Source organism: Eleutherodactylus coqui, chromosome 2 (genome assembly GCF_035609145.1).
Source record: "Eleutherodactylus coqui strain aEleCoq1 chromosome 2, aEleCoq1.hap1, whole genome shotgun sequence".
Classification (NCBI taxonomy): Eukaryota; Metazoa; Chordata; class Amphibia; order Anura; family Eleutherodactylidae; genus Eleutherodactylus; species Eleutherodactylus coqui.
This window is the reverse complement of record NC_089838.1, coordinates 318,661,257-318,675,116: the sequence shown is the minus strand read 5'-3', so window position 1 is coordinate 318,675,116 and position 13,860 is coordinate 318,661,257. Positions and strand designations below refer to the sequence as shown.

The following is a 13,860-nucleotide window of genomic DNA, read 5'->3' as shown; positions in this document are numbered from 1 at the left end:
CCAACTTAATAACCCTTTTGTTTGGGAACACATACGCTTGGCTCTAATTAATTCTCCCACGGGTATCTCTTTAACGGTCTGAGATGGGGGACAACTTTTAGCTTGTAGAATAGTGTTACCTGCAGTACTTTTCCTAAGAAAGGAAGTTTCCACTTTAAGGCCTTATTCATACGAGCTATATAGTGGCAATAAAACGTCAGCCTAAATACGCGACCATTTAAAGCATTGGATTCCAATGTATCCATTCAGATGAGTGATTCCAGACGGCCGGAAAAAATAGCACATATGCAAACTGAATCGTCAACCGAATTTTAATGCTGCCAGAAAAGATAAGTCTTACCCTATCTTTCGACCGATATACGCTGGAGGCTCACATAGACTCCTATGAGACCCGCTAAAAGAGGGAGGGCCTATCATCAGATTAGCTAGCATAGAGGAGAATCCTGACCCCATGGGGGCCCCCGTTATCTGTAGGTAAAAATTACCATCAAAAGCAAGAAAATGTTTTTCTCATGTCTACCTATCCTAAAACAGGACAAAATGATTTTCTGTATATTTATTAAAGAAAAGGGAAAGGGGGAAAAAAGGAAAGGAAGGAAAGACACACATTTTTTTTTTAAGGGGATTTTGGGTGTGGCAATCAAGCTTGTGGAAATGTGCACATATGATTTAAATGTGTATTGTTTGTTCCGTAATTGATTTTAATCAGTAGTACCATTTTAGTTTGTGAGCTGTGATCAAGAAAGAAGTGTCTTTCGAAACGCGTCTGAGCGCAGACATGATGTCACACGGTACCTACTATTTGTAATTTTATGGATTTTTTAAAATAAAAGAATAAAGAAGTGTTCTTAAGGAGCCGTTTTTGTCCCTTTGTTTTAACATAAAAAATACCCTGCGGCAAATTTACTATCAAAAATGGTTTCTTTGCAACACAATTATACTGTTTTAGACACTTCTGCACACTTTTTTCATTGTGGTAGAAAAGTGGGTGCTGCTTCACCTAAATACAACATTGTGTGCAGCAAAATGTACCAAAAGTTTGGGCAAAAACTGTCATAAACTAAAATAACTTATATCTATATATATAAAGACGAAAGCCCTCACTGACTCATTCACTGACTGACTGACTCACTCACTGACTTGCCAAAAGTTCTCCAACTTCCCAATGTCTTAGAAACATGAAATTTGGCACAAGCATAGATTATCTCCAAAATAGGAAAAGTAATTGGGTCCCAACTCGATTATTCAATTCTAGCGCAAAGGAATTGGCGTCGAAATTTTACATACGGAATCTAAATCTCTCACTTCCCAATGTCATAGAAACTTAAAATTTGGCACGCGCATTGATTATGTCATAAATAGGAAAAGTTAATGGGTCCCAACTTGATTATTCAATTCTATGTGCAAAAGAATTAGCGTCCAAATTTTACGTACGGAATCTAATTCTCTCACTTCCCGGTGTCAAAGAAACTCGAAATTTGGCAGGAGCATTGATTATGTCATAAATAGGAAAAGCTAATGGGTCCCAACTCGATTATTCAATTCTATGCGCAAAAGTATTAGCGTCCAAATTTTACGTACGGAATCTAATTTTCTCACTTTCCGGTGTCATAGAAATGTGAAATTTGGCACGAGCATTGATTATGTCACAAATAGTAAAAGCTAATGGGTCCCAACTCGATTATTCAATTCTATGCGCAAAAGAATTAGCGTCCAAATTTCACGTACGGAATGTAATTTTCTCATTTTCCGGTGTCATAGAAACGTGAAATTTGGCACGAGCATTGATTATGTCATAAATAGGAAATGCTAATGGGTCCCAACTCCATTATTCAATTCTATGCGAAAAAGAATTAGCGTCCAAATTTTACGTACGGAATGTAATTTTCTCACTTTCCGGTGTCATAGAAACGTGAAATTTGGCACGAGCATTGATTATGTCATAAATAGGAAAAGCTAATGGGTCCCAACTCGATTATTCAATTCTATGCGCAAAAGAATTAGTGTCCAAATTTTACGTACGGAATCTAATTCTCTCACTTCCCAATGTCAGAGAAACTTGAAATTTGGCATGAGTATTGATTATGTCATAAATAGGAAAAGGTAATGGGTCCCAACTTGATTGTTCAATTCTAAGCGCAAAAGAATTAGCGTCCAAAATTTACGTACAGAATGTAATTCTCTCACTTCCTGTTGTCGTAGAAACATGAAATTTGCCATGAGCATTGATTATGTCATAAATAGGAAAAGTTAATGGGTCCCAACTCGATTATTTAATTCTAGCTCAAAAGAATTAGCGTCGAAATTTTACGTACATAATCTAAATCTCTCACTTCCCAATGTCATAGAAACATGAAATTTGCCATAAGCATTGAATATGTCATAAATAGGAAAAGTTAATGGGCCCCAACTTGATTATTCAATTCTAAGTGCAAAAGAATTAGCATCCAAATTTTACGTACGGAATCTAATTCTCTCACTTCCTGATGTCATTTTATATAAAGGAAATGTCGCATGGTTACCTCCCGTGGTGTTTCCTGGGTAATGCAGAGAACTATGCAAAATGGTGAACATATGTTTTTTCTCGATATCTCTAAAGTAACCACGACTTCATAAGATTTTCCATGTGAACACCAGATAAACACCAGTACCGAATTAACTCGGGCGAAGAAGGGTATATCAGCTAGTGTTGTATAAAGTTATTTCGGATTCACATGTCTTTTTGCTGTTAGCTATTCACAGACCCCATCCATTGCATGTGCTACTCTCATCCATGAAACCGACGAGAATACGACCCACAGCAATGTTTTACATATGGACTACTGGTCCGTGTGATTGATCGGCTCTGTGAATAGCCTTATAGCCTATATTGGGTATGGGGTAGCAACTACTCTACATACCAGACACACTAGAATACACATTTCTACAATCACCTGTCTACAGTACTATCATCTATGTACATATCATCCATGGGAATAGGAAGACTTGTATCCACACTTGTGGGGCTAATGTGCCCTACATCTTAAGCATATAGTTAATATTTGTCCGACTTATAGATGGGCTGTATCATGAAAAATATATAGATATGGAACCCCGGTGTCGGACACGTCTGATGTTTCACATTACTTGGAATACTTATTGCGGGCAAAATCTACTTCACCAAAATATTAAATGAACAAGGAAGCTGGAAAATAAAGGGGAAAAAAATAGGTAGATCCTTGACTAAATCAAGAAGACTCTTCCACTTGAAGTACCGATGGCCAAATAATACAGTAAAGTGTTCTCCTGATCACCTTTCTGCAAGCAAAGTTGGTTGATGGTGGCAAGGTTTTGAAGTTCATGATAGTTGTGGAAATAGTATGTTCTAACTGTACGGGATCAAATACTGCTCTAGTCATACATGGAGATGTAATATGACCATGTGTACAGCTTTAGAGTGATCCTCTGGTCTCAGGACAAAATTTTGCCCCTGGACTAAAGAGTGAGTTACTGTATATTACCTTGTGCCCTTCTTAATTGCCATAAAGTCGCTGATCTGCCAGTTTTTAGGGCCATGTTGGACTGATACTATATGACCACTTCGCTGCTTAGACTACCTGATCAGTTGAACAACCCTGACCAGTCAGAAAACAGAATGCAGTGACTGATTACTGATTATGTGCATCAAGTAACAAAAGAAGCGGCACTTATCTTGGATCACTGCAGTGGGGCCCTGTGAACCAGGGGAACCAATTTTGTCACAGGACTAGTGGGTCACACTAGAGGGGTACTCCTAGTAGACGTATATATCCAAGTAAAAGCCATGAGTCTGAGTCCATCTCCTACCTACCAGAGGAACTTTACCATCAAATACATAGCCAGAAAGACTAATGCCAATGCTGATGCACTATCCAGACAACCTGCATCAGTAGATTATTCCATGGAAGAAAAAGATCGATGGGAGGAGATAGAGATGCCTGACTTTGGTTGCTACAATGTACAACAGAAGGTTATCCAAACAGCTGGTACTAGTGAAGACAAACCTGTGGAAGAAAAACAGTGGATTGATCTTCAAACTGAAAGTCGCACCTTAGGAGACCACACAATAAGTCAAAATGTTGCAGCTTTTTATTGCTGAGAAATAAAGATTTTCTATTTTTGGAAAAAGTTCCTGAGTATGGATCCATCCTGTTGCTTTTTTGGAATTCTCATCAATGGGTCTTCAAGTCCGGACCTGATTTACAGAATCGTGCACTATTTGTTTACGACTTCTATCTACGGTATTGATATTGGTTGTGCTGCTATCCATCCACTTGTTACGTAGACTTGAACATAAGAAGATCGTCTGCAAACATTGAAAGTTTGTGGTGAACTGGCGCAACCTCAATCCCTTTTATATTAGGATTATTGCGAAGTTTAATAGCCAAAGCTTCAGTGGCTAGGATGAAGAGTAAAGGGGACAGGGGGCAACCCTGTCAAGTCCCCCGCTGGATCGAGAACGTATCAGAGCAGAAACCCCTATATTGCACAAAGGCCTTGGGGTGGGCATATAGTATACGTAACCACGTGAGGAACTCGCCAGGGAACCCCCAATGTTCAAGGACCGAGAATAAGTATGCCCATCCCAAAGTGTCAAAAGCTTTGTGTATGTCAAGAGATAGTAACGTGGCTGGGATACCTCTGGCTTTGCAGATGTGAGTGAGGTGGGTCACTCTGTGAATGCTGTCTGAAGCCTGACAGCCTGAGACAAAGCCCACCTGATCTTTACTGACTAGTGAAGGAACAGCCGTATTTAAGCACGCCGCTGGAGGTGAGTTTCATATCCACATTTATTAGGCAAATGGGACGGTAATTTTGTTTGTCCAAAGGGTCTCTCTTTAATTTAGGTATCATTGATATTGCCGCTAAAAGGGCTGTTTGGCCAACCTGACAACCCTCTCTCAGAGTGTTAAAAAAAAACAGCTAGATAGGAACATTTACGATGAGCGGCTATTTGAATTAGGTGACCGCAAATCACCACTTTGTGCGCTCCCCAGAGGAAAATGAGAGAGGAAGCAGACTGGCTGTTAATTTGGAAGTATTCTTCTAGCTTTGGCATTAATAAGGTGACAACCTCGGGGATAGATAAAAGAGAATCATTAAGGGTCCAAGTTGTATTCGGTTTAGACTTCAGGAAGTTACAGGTGACAGACATTGGGCTATGATCTGACCATGGGACCAAGAGAATCTTTGACTGTGATATCTGTGGTAGCAAATATGTCGGGTGCTAGGATGTGGTCTATTCGCCTGAATACGGAGTGCGGAGCTGAAACGTGTGTAAAGTCCTTGGTGGTTGGGTTCAGCTCCCACTATGTGTCTACTAAATGGTATTACTGAAGGAGAGGTTTAAATTTGTGCGAAATCGAATGTTGAGGTAATGCAGATGGGGCAGTAGGAGTACTAGCGTTTCTATCTATGTTGGGCTAAGGATGCAGCTCGGATCACCGCAGAGAATAACTGTGCCCATTTTGTTGGTTTCCACTAGTTTAAAGAGTTTTGTAAAATATTGTATTTGTCTGGAATTTGGAGCGTAGTAGGAGACGATAGTCACCGGTGCATCCTGTATAGTTCTTGTTGATATTAAATAGCGACCCTCTGAGTCCGCTGTTTTGTAGGTGTGGGTGAAAGGCACTGACTTACCGAAACAAATGGTAACTCTCTTAGTATTGGTTGGGGCTTTTGCTGAGTATAACATAGGGTATTGGGGAGAGAGGTAGCATGGGGCAGAATTGGTGAAGAAATGTTTCTCTTGCAGGCACACAATATCTGCATGTCTACTTTTATAATATCGGAAAGCCTTTGACCGTTTTTGTGGTGAATTGAACCCCTGTATGTTGTGTGATACAATTTTTAGGTCCATGGGGGTGTGTGAGGTATATTATTCACAGTAACTGTCTCAGAACCTCTACCCCACGGGAAAGGGGGTGTGGAGGAGGGGAGGAAGTTAGAGAGGTCAAAACGTTGCAGCTATCTGTATTATGGAAGAATAAAGTTTCAGCTTTTATTGCATCTATCCATGCTAGCGCAGACTCCATTCTTACTGCATGTCTTGGGAATGAAGGTCCGGATTCCAATTGCCATGGCTGTGCATCTATTTATGGTGCTGCCCTTGTGGATTTGGAGTGAGTGCTGCTTGTATACTCTCTTTCTACTGTCTTTGGATAAGGTCTTGAAATGCGTTGGATAGCTTAGTCGTGGTTTCGGAAGACATTTTTGATAGTTCGTTCTTCAATAGTATTTGAATTTGGGCTAGAAGGTTTTCTGGGAGAGTGGGGGTTGCGCCACCTGAAACCTCGTGGCTGGGGCTCTCCATGTTGGCGTTGGAGGGAGGCTGCAAACCCACCATCGACGAGTTGGATGATTCGTCTGAGAGGATATGGGTCACCTGCAGCTTAGCTGACTTTTTAGTTAATTGTTGTGATGTCTGGCAACCCCCACTCTCCCAGAAAACCTTCTAGTCCAAATTCAAATTCATATACCTCAACATTCGATTTCGCAGAAATTTAAATCTCTCCTTCAGCAATACCATCTAGTAGACACATAGTGGGAGCTGAACCCAACCACCAAGGACTTTACACACGCTGCATTTCCCCACTTTGGACTGTATGCATCTCATGGTTGCTGTGTTAGTAGTGAGTTAAGCTGAAAGGCGTTTGGGCCGGATTTGCAGATAGGGTAGGGTTTAGGGTCTCTCCAGGGTAAGGACCACTTCACATTGTTGCATGTGGCTGGTTTTGCTTCAAAATGACATTATCCTTGCAGAAACTAGAGTCTCTTGCTTAATAAGCTACAAACATGGCACACTATTTTGCTGAGATGCGTGTTATGTGTATATTATATGGCAGTGGCTTCAGTGAAGTGTCAATGTTTGTGAGGGAGAAGTACGCTCTTGTATGTTTACTTTGTTCTTGATGTACCAGTAACGGCCACCAGGTGGTGACAGAGACAGCCTGCCGAATATGTGTGACTAGGTATATTGCATTGAGGCTGAACTTTGGATCTTCTAGTGCACAGGTGTCAAACAGAAGGCCCGCAGGCCGAATCCGGCCCGCCACCTCATTTTCTGTGGCCCGCCGGCTGTGCAGTAAGTTCCCTCACCTCCGTGCTGCTGTCAGTAGACGATCTTCTATCGGCTTGTTCTGTCTAGTGCAGACAGTAATAAAGGAGTGCTGATAGCAGACTGACAACGGCCGCGGAGGAGGGAAGAAAACTGCAGAAGATATGATTTCTGGAGTGAGCAGAGCGGCGCTGAGGAGGAGCAGCTGCAGGGCGAGAGCCGGTCAGCGGTGAACTCCTCTCACCGGCCCTACCTCTGTTCATGGCTGCAGGCCTGGGAGACATCAGTGGCCCAAGTATGCAGGAGGGCCCCAAGAACAGAGCAGCCAGTATACCTGCCAGTGGGACTGCATTGGATGCAGGTAAGTATAAAAATGTGTATAAAAATGCAAAAGTGTCCTTGTGTGCATATGTATGTATGTGTGTGTATATATATATATATATATATATATATATAAAAATCTGTGTATGTATATATGTATGTGCGCGTCTGTACGCCTGTGCGTATATGTGCATAACGGTGTACGTCTGTGCGTATATGCCCATAATGGTGTGTGTCTGTGCGTATATACGCATAACGGTGTGCGTCTGTGCGTATATGCGCATAACGGTGTGCGTCTGTGCGTATATGCGCATAACGGTGTGCGTCTGTGCGTATATGCGCATAACGGTGTGCGTCTGTGCGTATATGCGCATAACGGTGTGCGCCTATGCGTATATGCGCGTAACGGTGTGCGCCTGTGCGCATATGCGCGTAACGGTGTGCGCCTGTGTGTATATGCGCGTAAGGGGGGTGCGCCTGTGCGGACATACATATATGTATAATAATAGTGCCCGCCTGTGTGTATCTAATATATATGTATGTATAATAGTGTGCGCTACTGGTCATTATGCAGCACCTTATTATGAATCGGGCCAGTATGGGGTTCACTTTTAGTATACTGTCTTACAATTAGAATCGGCCCTTTGAAGGCAACCATAAGGCTGATATGGCCCTCGGTGAAAATGAGTTTGACACCCCTGTTCTAGTGGGACTAGAACTCCAGGCGTTATCCATTATTGGCGTCACTGATTTAAATATTAATCCCAACGCCTGTGGCGGAGATATAATTTTGAACTGATCTCTGTATACTGGAGAGAGTCCTTATTATAGAGCAAATGGTGGTCAGGACCTCAGCGCGGAGATTGGGGCCGGCTGTAGTTGGTAATCAGGGTCTGTTGTTGTATGACTAATGCCCAGTCAGGGCCTGCATGTTGTGGGGAAAGCAGGGGCACTTCTGTGGGGCAGTGTGCTGGAAACTGCCTGTCCTGCTTTTATGATATGTCCCTGTTGCCCTGGGTGTGAGTCTTCAGCTGTATGTGCTGCTGGCTCTGCTGTGCAGGCTGTAGCAGAGCAGCAGGGGACTCACTCAGATAGATTGTGCAGCCTTTCCTTCGGCACTCCGCAGATCCAGCTACTGTGCCTCTGCAGTAATGATGTGTTCTCCTGGGATCAGCGGGTCCTTCTGGTGCCAGAGGAAATCTCCACCTGTGGAGGGGTGAGGTGAGTGTCTCCCACTCTGTCTTTGGCAGAGGACCATGGGATCACGGGTCCCCCACATCACACTCCTTATTATCTAATGTTTGGTCGACAAGAAAAATTGCCTGCTGATCTGTCAATGGGAGTACAAGTGTCTGAAGATCCAACTCCTTTACCCACCACAGAATGGATTCACAATCTACAAAGACATTTGACAATTGTAGACACTCACATGAAACAAGATCATAAAAGACAAGACCAAGATTTTAACTTGCAAACCAAGGCTAAACCACTAACAAAAGGAACAAGAGTGTGGCTAAAAAAAAGAACACCAAACAGGAAAGCTAGATGACAGATGGGAAACAGGGCCTTACACCATAATAGGAATACCCTTTCCAGAGAAAGACCTGTATCAAATTGCTCAAGACGGAAGAGTCCCAAAAATGATTCAGCGAAACAGGCTAAAACTCAGTTTACTGGACCCTACTTCAGAAGATATGTCAGAAAAAGATAAAACTACACCAAACCCAAGAAAGAGAGCAAAAAGTAGAAGAAACCTTGGTGAATTCAACATCAACAACCCTTAACATGGTACATAAGTCGTGCGATGACTTTGGTTGGACCAAACTCATTTGATTACATCCCAGCAATATCACTCAATGTGAATGAAAGTCCAGTACCAACAATGTGTAGGTTTCCAGATGTACAAAGTTCAAGCAAAGATTCAGAAAACGAGGCCATCAGCATTCCCAGATGCTCACAAAAGAGTAACTTTGGAAAGCCTCCAATTCGCTTTGAAGATGAAGACTACAAAAATAAAATCCAGAAGCCATGTAAGAGACTTCTACCTTAATTATTATTTAGTTAATCTATTCAAACTTCTTCAATCAAGTTTTGTGTCTTAAAGACAACTCAATTAAGTTAATAGTTACGTTCAAGTTTTATTGCTCTGAAAAACTATTCAGAGATTTGTTAACCCCGGTTTATAGTTCTTGTTTTTCCAAAGACTATCTCCTACATTCGGTTTCTCATAACTTGTTACAGCCGGCACAAGTGACATGTTAAGGACTGTACGCCCCAAGCTGTGCCTGGGGACGATAACCTTAGCTAGTGGTAGCGAGGCTGTCTACCAGGGTTCTTAGAGGGACTGCCTGATCCCTAGTTGGGTTTGTTGTTCCAGTTAAAACTAGAAGGACTAAAGAAGAATTTTTGTTCCCACCAAGTGGATCATACCAAGAATTTCTAAGTATGCCAAATGTTATTATGCATAATGTTGTTGTATATGAAACTTCGGAAATGCACTATTTGTTGACTGTGGGAAGAATATGTGTAGGGGCCCCATAGCTCTTTTGAAGTAGGTGGTTTTGCCCTTCTTCAAATACTTTGCTAAATTCTAGTCAACTTTAATATCCAGATATTTTGTCATATTCTACTGCCATCCACCTGCTCCGTCCTTAAAGAAAAAACGCTGAGGACGGCTCTTCTCAAACAAAGGGGAGATGTAGTGGCCTGAAAAAAGGCACTAAATAGCGCTGTTTAACTGTGGGGACCGGTAATATAATAACTAGCCCTAGGGGGTTTAATCTGATTCATTTTGCACAACAGATGCAGGTAACCTATAAACCAGTTAGTCATTTTATTCAGCTGCACAGGTTAAAAAAATGCCTAGAGACTCAGATGATGCAGGTAGCCTAGTAACCAAATAGGTTGTGATTGGCTGTAGACAGACTAGACAGGAGACAGAGGTGATATAGAGCTGGACAACAGTCGCAGGAGAGAGATGAGAGGAGCGGCAGAATTGGCAGAGCAGGAGATGAGAGAGGAGCAGAAAGAGCAGCAGAAGGAAAGACAGGAGTAGGAGAAGTGGCAAAGAGAGCAGAACAAGCAGGAGCGAGAGGAGGAGAGAAACAAGAGAAGAAAGAGAGAAAGCAGAGAAACAGAAGAAAAATCAGGGAAACAGTCAGCTTTGACAGTGAGTAGAGGAAAAATAAAATATGTAAATATGAAGAGAGGGAGATAAAGAAATAAGGAGATGGAAATGTGAAAAAGTATAGAGAAAAGAAATTCAGAGTAAGCTCCCAGAATATGAATGTGTTAGACACAAGTATCTTTAATGTTGCAAATTGTATATCATTTATTATTCACTATATGTGTTGAAGAAAATTACCTCATCTCCCTGCCTAAGGCCCACTGTCCACGGGCATTGCGGTATCCCACGGCGGAGCAGGAGCCGCAGACGTATCTCCGCGGTCAGCCTAATCTGACAGATAGGCTAACCACGGTGAGTCGGGGCATCGCAATGATTCTCCACTTGTGGACACGGGCCGGCGCTTTCCATAGCAATGCTATGGAAAGCTCCAGACGACGTGATTCGCCAGCGATTTATCGCCGGCTAAATCACTGCCATGGACAGGAGGCCTTATTGAATAATAACATCCTGTTTACAACAAGTTAAGCAAAATATCTGACTCTGTGTTTTATTCAGCACCTTCACTACTCACTACTACAAAAATTGTGCCCAAGGGCACTGGCGTCAAAACTAAAAAAAAAGAAAATAAATCACAATTAATCGCCTACAATAAAATTACCGCATCACCATAGGACGTATACAGGGATCATGTTTATTGTAAGCACCACCAGCTAGTAATGAATCCTACAAGTTTGCTACATGTGGATGACTTACCTCTATTGTAGTGGTTCCCAAGAAACCGTTGCTACTGTTGACAGAGATCTTGCCTTGAGCAAACAATCGTTTCTTCTGTGGAGAATCTTGGACTTTGATTTCGGCCTCAAATCCAGTGTTGTGTCCATCCAGTACGATGGTTTCCTTAGTGTCGGCACGTAGGATGCCAGGAGTAATCAAAGTGCATCTGTTCAGAGGAGACAAAACTGTAACCTGGTGCGCCGAAAGGAAACACTAAAAATAAGACCTGGAGGGGTCTCTAGGAATAAAGGAAAACTTTACAACATGCAGATTTGACGCAGAGTTGATGTTAGTTTATTGTAATGGTTGTTTGGTTCAGAAAACTAATTATCATATATAAGATTATGGAGATTAGGCATGTGACTTTTTATAAATTTGGTGGGAATCTCTCCAACAATCTCTTCTAATCACTGTAGATTGATGGCATTATGCTTTATTGGGCTACTTCAGTGGTGGTGACGCTAGCCATTGGTTTAGGTTTAGTCAACTTTTTGGCAAAAATGTAAAACGCAAAATTAGAATTCAGTTGGGGGCCCCTCCTCTCAGGGTCCAATAACAGGTGACCCCCAATTTGTAGTTTAAGGTAGACTTTTCCAAAGACGACAGTCACATCACATTCCACCTAGGGTTCCAAATGGGATTCAAACTTGGATGGAAGCAAAAGCTGAGTATGAATACCACATACTGCAGTCACGTGTTTTTATCTTGTAAAAACCCCTTTAATCTCTTTATACACTGTGACATACCGTCCATGTACGTCATGAAATGCCTTGTCTAAAGACTCCATGTTAGTCATTGGATTGCAAACGCTGTAGCCATGGATCAACAATGAGTTGGTGGTGACTGACTACCTGGCTCCTTCTATTATTTCTGAGAAACCTCTAATCCCGGCCACTTTACCTATTAGATGCTATAGGGCTTGGAAAGGAAGGGGGCTCATATCACTCCAATGGCACCCACAACACAAATACAGGATGATAATTGTTTTCCATGGCAGTAGAAGGCTTGATCAAGACCCCTAGGTGTGGCAGAGGCACCAATCTATAGGGCCATGCCAAATTGTACTTTCAGGTCTTCCAGTGCGGCAAAAACGGTAGAATTAAGATCAATATAGTGTGAAAGAAAAAAATCCCCCCTTCCACTAAAGAAATTAAAGTTTGGTACTGCCACATTCATAATTATCCCTAGAATAAAGTTACCTTATTACATGTAGAGAAAAAAAAACTGCAGTTTGTCTTCTATTCCCCTTACAAAAAATATATCCCAAAAAGTTACCAATCAAAACTACATTTACCGTAAAAAGCAAACCCTCACGTACCTCCATCAATGAAAAAGTAAAAGAATTGTTGCACTTGGTCAGCCGCAACATTAAAAAAAAATTGCCATGAGACATGCTATGATTGAGCAATGGTTGTAAAACATTAAGAAACTACATAGAGCCTCTTGTGGTGCAGAGTGTAAGCTCTTGCCTACAACCTGAAGGTTACAAGTTTAATCCCCGCATGATTCAGATTAAGATTTAGAATTAAGAAATTAAGATTTCTGAGGTCAGTAAAATGAGAACCCAGCTTGGTGGGGGGTAATAAGTAATAATTACCTGAAAGCGCTGTGGAATAAGTTGGTGCTATACAAATACCAAGATTTATATACATTTTTATTACCCATACTTCATTTACTGTATACATGGTGATCCATAGAATAAAAGTAGAATAATTTGATTGTTATATTGCATGGTGAATTGCCTAGCAGTGGAGGCCATTGCTGTTATTTATACCCCCCCCCCCCCCCGTCTAAAAAAGTTCGCAAACGTTAACCAACAAGTTCTTTTTTTACCGCCAAATACAAAAAGCAATGGCAGAATTGCTCTTCTTTTTCCTTAACGCCCGAAAAGTAGAAAAAAAGTTAATCAACAAGCTGTATGTACTATTGGTGCTATTAAAAAAAACAAGCCGCATATGGCTACCTCAATGAAATAAAAAAGATATTATTCTCTACATGTGCTGACAAAAAAAAGAAAATCCCCATGGGCCTTAATGCCAAAATAGTCTTGCTACCTAACGAACTGCGGTCGGTTCTTCAGGGATGACATTTTCATACTGTAACTTGAATCTTTTTTCTTATCCATTTCAGAAGGTTCTCTAAAATCTTCTTGTTCTTCTCTTTCTGGAGATTTGAGCATTGATAAGATGTTCAGTGGACACGTAATAATTAAAAACTACTCACGGTGTTTGGGCGTAGGACCCAATGAGACCGGACAGCAGTAGAAGACACACCACCCTCCGCTCCATGATGCCATTAGAGACTACACAGTGAAGGTGGGAATTTATAAGGTATCTTGACTTCCTGGTAGCATTGTCCACATAGTCCTTCATTAAATAAAGTGATGTGTGGGGTTTCAGTTGGCAGCTGCTGTATACTAAGAACCAAGCTTGCAATGGCTTTCAGAGATTATTCAAGATTCAGGTTGGCAGCGCTTCTAATCTTTTTGTTTACAAAGTTTATACAATGGAATGAAAGGTGAAATGACATGACAGTAATGAAGCAGAACCAAGCTTTGTACTCC

General features: G+C 41.6%; 1 protein-coding gene across 1 annotated transcript in view; it reads right to left on the bottom strand.

Annotated features, from left to right (window-relative positions):
- Positions 1-13,585, bottom strand: part of LOC136610271 (A.superbus venom factor 1-like) — a 210,763-nt gene extending 197,178 nt beyond the window's left edge. Inside the window, exons 1-2 of the mRNA XM_066589504.1 lie at positions 13,521-13,585; positions 11,277-11,463 (exon numbers count right to left, since the gene is read on the bottom strand). Coding sequence (XP_066445601.1) covers positions 11,277-11,463; positions 13,521-13,585 — 252 coding nt within the window. The remainder of the gene's footprint in view (positions 1-11,276; positions 11,464-13,520) is intronic.
- Positions 13,586-13,860: the final 275 nt, after the last annotated feature.